Source organism: Chrysemys picta, chromosome 4 (assembly GCF_011386835.1).
Source record: "Chrysemys picta bellii isolate R12L10 chromosome 4, ASM1138683v2, whole genome shotgun sequence".
Lineage (NCBI taxonomy): Eukaryota > Metazoa > Chordata > Testudines > Emydidae > Chrysemys > Chrysemys picta.
Window position 1 is genome coordinate 108,811,903 of NC_088794.1, and position 7,233 is coordinate 108,819,135.

The 7,233-nt window shown below is 41.0% G+C and overlaps 1 protein-coding gene across 1 annotated transcript; it reads right to left on the minus strand.

Moving 5' to 3' along the window:
• Positions 1-563: 563 nt before the first annotated feature.
• Positions 564-6,699, minus strand: SPTSSA (serine palmitoyltransferase small subunit A). Its single transcript, XM_005285327.4, has 2 exons — positions 6,485-6,699; positions 564-1,587 (listed from the first exon to the last, which is right to left on the minus strand). Exons 1-2 carry the CDS (start codon positions 6,585-6,587, stop codon positions 1,484-1,486), a joined length of 207 nt encoding a protein of 68 aa, XP_005285384.1. The 5' UTR covers positions 6,588-6,699; the 3' UTR covers positions 564-1,483.
• Between the last annotated feature and the right edge of the window lie 534 nt (positions 6,700-7,233).

Sequence of the window (7,233 nt, forward strand, 5' to 3'; positions counted from 1 at the left end):
CCAGACAATATGTCCCAAAAGAAATTTTTTCTCGGATGACAAAGCTTTCATTAGCTTTTGGGATTGTGAAAATTATTAATCTGCTGCCTTCTGAGACACTAATTTGCCCTCACTTTGGATACCAGAGGTGACAGCCTTATGTAATATCTGCATGTCAGATAAAAGTTAAGCCAACTAAAGATTACAAAAATAGTTTTTATACAACAAGTTATACTCAGTTAAACTGAAAATAAAATGCACACACTATTTTATTTTAAATATGGAAAAAGCATCTTACCTTTCCTCACTGGAATGCAAATTTAAGGGAATTAAACCTTATTGTCATGTTGCATATTGTCCAACTGCTGTGCATTAATTAGGCATAATGCATTATGAACTACATTAGCATCAACAGCAGCTGCATATCTTAGGACATAATTTGGCCCACAGTACCTATTTTTACTGGGTCAAGAATTAAGATTCTTTGGTTAACATCATTCCCTTGCTCCATCACCTGTGTCAGTTTTGAGCAGAATGCATAAAACATTAACGTCTAAAAATAAAGGAAAAGAGTTCTGCATCAATTCTGCTTTTAGTTTTTATTTTTAAAAACAAAAAATATATCCTCCACCTTAGAAAGTCAGGTTGTTGCCATCTTACATTTCAGAATACAAATCTGAAAAAAGTTAAGAACAAAGTTGGACTTCAGCCAAGTATTCAGCTTCTTATTTTTGTAGTTTTAACTTAAGTCCACTCAGAATCCTATGGTTTGGTCATTTGTAACAAGAATATGTTCAAATGCGTTTGGAACATTAACTGCAATACAGCAGTTTAAAACTAGACAATTACACTGCTGACAATGAGCACAGGAAAAACACTCCTCTCCATCTGCACAGAAACATAATCCTTGGAAGACAAGCATTATGTACAAGTACAGTTTAGTTAGAAGTTAGAACATTAAATTATCACAAAATCTTGAGGGCCTAGATGCAGTTCATGAAAGAATACAAGTCCATTAGTCCTTTTGCTCCAACTTTGGAAAGACTGCATCTTATCCCAAACATAATGAATGAAGTGTTAACTCTGTCTCATCCACCCCCTTCCTCCATCAGCGGGAATACAGAAGACTTTGTTGTTGCTAAAGCCAAATATAGTTATGCACAAATATTTTGTTGGACAAAGTCTGGACAGCAGACAGTACACCTGAGTTGATGTTTACAAACTACTTTTCACAAAGTTAAGAAAATACTGGTATCAAAGTACAAACAATGTTAAAATAGGCAAAACTACTATACAAGGGCATCTTGTAAAATTAAAGTGAATGAACACAACACACGAGGCATGTTGTGTCCCTGCTCTACACATCTGGTTTCCTAGTCTTCAGAGTCATAGTTGTGTGTTTCTCGTTCTGACATCTGTAGAAGTCTCGTTAAAACTAGGCGGTTGGATCTTCTTTGCAGGATGAATCTTGAATCACTATTACTTCTTGAATATACTTTCTTCATCACTGCACAATTTCAAAGTAGTGTAATATCGCCATGATGTGCTGAGGCATGAACACATAGCCAGTGTACAGCGCCATTCCAACAATAGAAACCAGCATAGAATCTGAGCAATAGCTAAGGAAAGCTGCAGTTTGGAATTCTATTAAATCACAAAACAAGAATGTTTTAACCCTAGCCTTCAAAACTATTATACAACTCGTATAATTCTAAATTGTATATGCTCAACTGTATTCATGTATAACAGCTGTAGGAAGAAATCCACTGTAAATGTGAAATCTAGAAGACTGGTAATAATCACCAACTATATTAGGAGAATGCCTTCCAGATTCCTCTATTTTATTGCCACATATTTTGGACATAAAAACAAAGTCCTTTGGGGGAGGGGGGGAGAAGGAGGGGGGGGGAGGGAAGATGAGGAGAAACACATTAATGGGAAATAACCAGATTCCCTAATCTCTCTCTCTCTCATATATTTGAAGAAACTAGTCTTTCGATGCTGATCTCAAGGATTCACTTGGAACAGAGTGGCCCAAATAAACTAAACCTTAATTTGTGTGCACACATTACTGGAGGGAGAATGGTCGTTGGTATAAAACAGGGAGTCACAGACCTAGGTGCCATTCGCAGCTGCCTGTAGGCTTTGGGCAGGTCACAACTCTAAAAGGAGACATTGAAGAAAGACCAAGCTGGGCTTATAAAGAGCTGCTCTCATGGGAACTCTAATGACACGTGTCTCTCCTGCCCCAAGACCTGAAATACGCATTGCTACAAAAACCACCACTGACCCATTTTGGAGTGTTGAATCTTGTTCTCACCTCTCTCCCCCTGAACCCTCCAAAAACAAAATCAAACCAAACTGCAGTCTTGAAAGATGACTTTAATAGACTCTTTGGAATATTATAGCTGAAAAATGAAGAGTCTGTTCAATTAGTGTTCTTTATTTCTGTGTTCAAATACACCTCTACCCCGATATAATGCTGTCCTCGGGAGCCAAAAAAATCTTACTGCGTTATAGGTAAACCCATGTTATATCGAACTTGCTTTGATCCACTGAAGTGCGCAGCCCCGCCGTCCTCCCCGAGCACTGCTTTACCACGTTATATCCGAATTTGTGTTATATCGGGTCGCGTTATATCGGGGTAGAGGTGTATATTGACTTAATTTGTATTGCCAGGTTTGTTAATAAATATGAGCATTATTGATCCTTTGGGGGGGGGGGGAAGGGTTGTGAGGCTCAATTTATTTTTCAAGAGCACTTCAATAGAAGGAACTATGGTATTAGTATTAATTTCCTTAGACAGCTGATCAATAGTGTCCCATCCATGACAGGGGCTCCTAGGTACTACCAAAATAAAAATAAATAATCTAAGGCCTTCTACCCTAGGATAATGTCCCATCATTGCTAGTGCTAGTGGCAAGTGCTCCAGCCATGCTTCCTGTAGCAATCCTCTCTTAAGTTGAGCTATTTTCATCCACAAGGAGAGCCAAGTAGAAATTAGTTGCTCAACTGTTTTCAGCAGCAGGTCCTAGTATCGATAAACTAGACCCTAGAATCAGATTTGAACTTATATTGAGAAAAAATGGCTATATGGTGATCAGGATGTTACCATCACTGAAATGAGTACACTTCTGTCTATTACCCTCTGACACCCCCCAAATGATACCCAAGCTTACACCAACCAAAAAGTTTAGTTTTTCAGTTAAATTATTTTATGCATTTTACAGAACTTCATATGTAGTCAGTTTCACTGTTTCCCCTTTAGAGTTAGTTTCCTCTGTGTTATGCTTATAAGAAGCACATGGAATTTTTTTTAAAGGGGATAAGGCAATACACTGAGTTTATTGAGACTGCAATTTAAGCATTGAAATTAACATATGCTTTTATTTATTTTTTTATTCCTGTGATTTTTTTAATTGCTTGACAGCCCTAAAAAAAAGCCACACACATGACAGCAATATTTTAAAACATAAATAAAATAGGCAAAGGGACTCAGGGGCAGGTGAAACTACTTTTAACTTAAAAAAAAAGATGACCAAGTTTCAAGATAATAGTATATACTATACTAACATCCAATGGAAATCTGACATTACCAGCTTTCAAGTAGCTAAGAGTATTCTAATAAACATAGTGGTTCACAAAATAGGAGTATTCATATTGCATTGTGCCAGGCACTGTACAGACACATAACAGAGAGCTTACATTCTAAGTATAAGAACAGACAGAAACAGGGGAGTAAACAGAAACAATAAGACAATACTGGTTGCCTGATAGACAGTGATACCCAGATAAAGCCTTTATAAAAGTGACTGATTCCCTTAGACCGGCAGGTCAAGGTCATTTTAGCAAATCTTGGACTTTAACTCAGTATGAACTTCAAAGTCTTAAAGAGATGCTGGTTCAAATTCAAACCAGATCAATGTTAATAGCCATCTAACTGCTGTTCAGTGGCTTACACGACATAAGTTATTAGTATCAGTTCAGTATCTAGTGGTATCTACCACAATCAGCAAACTCACGGAAGGACTCAGCAGGGAGTTCTTCAAGGACCGAATAGGCATGAAGACCAAAATAATATTCTCAATCAAAGGACCCTAAATGGCTTTCGTCTTTTAAAGACATCTTTGTAGTCAAGTGTAGAGTTCATACTTCTCAAAATGCTTAACACATTACATCCTGTTCACACTTGCCAGCAAACTTAGTCATTGTAAAAATATAATTAAAAGTTACCAGCAATTGCAATTTAGCATACATAGCAATTACTTCAATACAATAAGTAATCTGAAAGTTATACATGTCAAATTAATTTTAAGCGATAACGCTATAACTTACAGGAACAAAAGTTGTTTGAATTTGTCAACAAAATATGAAGAGACAACTGTACACACACCTTTAAGTTACTTATATGTTTTGCCAAAATCAGAAGATTGCTTAGCTGATATAAAGAGGTCAATGTTCAAGCCTAACTACTCTGACAAAATATAATGCTCATGAAGCATAGAAAACAAAGACCTTTCTTCACTGACACTAGACCTGGCATAAATAGTCAGGTACCATTGCTAAGGAATAGGATACCTCCATTGAGAGGAAAAAAGGAAAAGTAATTAAACACATACAATGTATGTGTATGAGAACATGAGATATCAAGTCCATCCCATGTTCATGCATTTCTATTTTATATGCTCTCCATTTTGGAGCTTTACATAGAAAAAAATCTACATGATTATGCACCTGTAACTTGGGCAAACAACAGTCCCTACTTTTACTAATAGATATTTTCTTTACAACTGACCACCACACCTATAAAGGCACCCTTATTATTACTATCACCATATCCTGTTTGTTACCGGTTAGATTAGTTTATCTCCTCACCTCTCTCAGTACTCCTTGGAGGTACTTTTAGAGGTTATCCATCAGAGAGTGGCTGCAAATACGAGGTACCGTTTTAACAAAGGATGAAGCACCATCACATTAAGAATAGAAAGAAGAGACATTATATTACTCTCTAGAAAAAGCTGCTCAAAAACCCACAATAATCTAGAATCTAGATACAGGTCTCTACAACTGAACCTTCATGTTAGAAGACTATTATAGTGAAATACATAAAACAAGCAAATTCACCAACTACAGGTTCAGTAAACATCAATTAGAAGACGACACAGGGAGGCAAACCAAAATGGAAACCTAGAGTTGCATGACTATGCAACCTACATAAATTACTTGTTATATGAAATACACATTTTCCTTTCCAATGTGCAAGGTATTTCTGACTAATGGAAACAATTCTTCAAGTTAACAGAGAAAAAAATTGCATAATTCTAGGGAAGGAAAGTGAAAGGAGAAATTGCATCAAGGCACAACAACCTGCCTCTGACTCAGAAATTAACTACATTGTTAAGTGGCCAGAAGGGATACTTGATACCTTACTGTTATGAAAGATAATCTGTGTTGCTCTCTCTTAAACATTGGCAACACTTGTTATAGTTTGATGTAACAATACAGATTGTGAATCTGAATGTGATTTAACAAGCAAGGAGTGAGTGGATTAACAGATTCCTCACACATGGGTGAAAGGGTTTCTTCGTTCGCACAATAAACTTAACCTGTGGAACTAGGAAATAGTGCCACATTATACACTTTGCAACACTGACCCCCCACCAAGGCCAACGTAGCTATAGACTGCTACTATATATCAGCGTTATTTTATCTAAATAGTCATATAGCCAGTTAGAATTGAACCTTGAGTTTTTAAACCACCAGCATAGCTACACTGGGATGGCTAACAACCCTCAATGTAAACAAGAGCTAAGCACCTCCCAAGCATCAATTAAAGGCATACACCATATGCCTGCCAGTAAAGTGTTATTGGGCCCATTTTACAGCTAGGAAGGGACACGTTAAGCACCCATGATCAGAGAAGTGTTCAAAGACATTCTCAAAGTCTGGAAACGCCAAGAATTGAACCCAGATCTCCCAAGTCCCAGTCTGGTGCCTTAATCATAAGAGCATCCTTCAGAACAGGGACTGAAGGGGATAGCAGGGCAGCTTGCTCAGGACAAAGGTCAGACCTCCCCTCCAAAAGCACCTCTCACAGCTCGGCTGAGCCTGACCCACATCCCGCAGTCCACACCACAGGGTGGGCAGAGATGCACTCGAAGGCGTTAGAAGAGCTTGGGGAGCACAGCAGCACACTAGGGTCCAGCCCCCTCCCTCACGCCCAAAGTGGGGCGACAGCCCTAGACAATCCACCGCTGCCCCGGCCCCTACCTTCCACTTCTCCAAGCTCGGCCATGAACTCTAGTCCTCCCCGCCCCCCTTCGACTCCAGCCACGTGCTCCAGCCCCCAACCTCCCACTTCCCCAAGGCTGGCTGTGGCCTCCCCCGCACCGACCTCGCGCACCATCCTTCGGCGCGCGCCGCCGGCGGCCGCTTAATTAACAGAGCCCGGCCCCGCGGCCTCTGCATCCCTCCCACCCTGCCCAGCCCGGCCGCGGGAGGATACTGAAGACCGTCCGCTCCCAGGGCTCCAGCATGTAGAGCGCGGTGACCAGCAGGTACTGATAATAGAGCCACGACACCCGCCCCCAGGCCGAGCCCAGCGCCATCGCCGGACCTGTCTGCGTGCGGCGTGCGCGGCCCCCGCAAACTGACTGAACCAGGCCTGACCGCGCGCGGGAAACGCCCTCCACTGCGCCCCGCCCTGCTCTGTTGGTAAGGAGCATGCGCTTGAGGACTGAGCATGCTCAGTAACACCTGCCGACACCGCTGCCCGGACTCTGCCCTCTCTTGTGGTAACCACGTGCGCCCTGCTGGTGACGGGGTTGCGGGGGCTGGAGGGGGAAGAGGGGCGGTGCTGACAGTTACCCAGGTGGGCTGAGCCATCTGCAGCGGCTGCAAAAGGAAAGTGGTGTTGGAGGCGGATGCTCCCCACTCCTGCATCTCACCACCTGCTGCCCAGGGCTGTGCCCTTAAGGGTACAGTGCGGTGCGTCCCAATGTATCTGGTGCCACCTATTGAGCTGCTAAAGGACACTTGATTGATTCAGTGAAATATTTTACATACGCCCTCCTGTCCAAAAATGATAATTATCAACGTTTAAAAGAATCGCTTATCATTTTATATGTCCCTGTAACAACTCATAGCAGGAAACATATTTGGCTTGCCTTTTATTCGGATATCCTGGACTGGACTGCATTTTTCTTGCAATCCACTGTTAAATGGAGTTTCACTCCTTTATTTACTTTTTGAAAT

Coding starts and splice junctions, on each gene's coding strand:
- SPTSSA (XM_005285327.4), bottom strand. CDS start 6,587: ATGGCGCTGGGCTCGGCCTGGGGGCGGGTGTCGTGGCTCTATTATCAG. Junction 1,588..6,484: donor CTGGGAGCGGACGGTCTTCA/GTATCCTCCCGC, acceptor GCTATTGCTCAG/ATTCTATGCTGGTTTCTATT.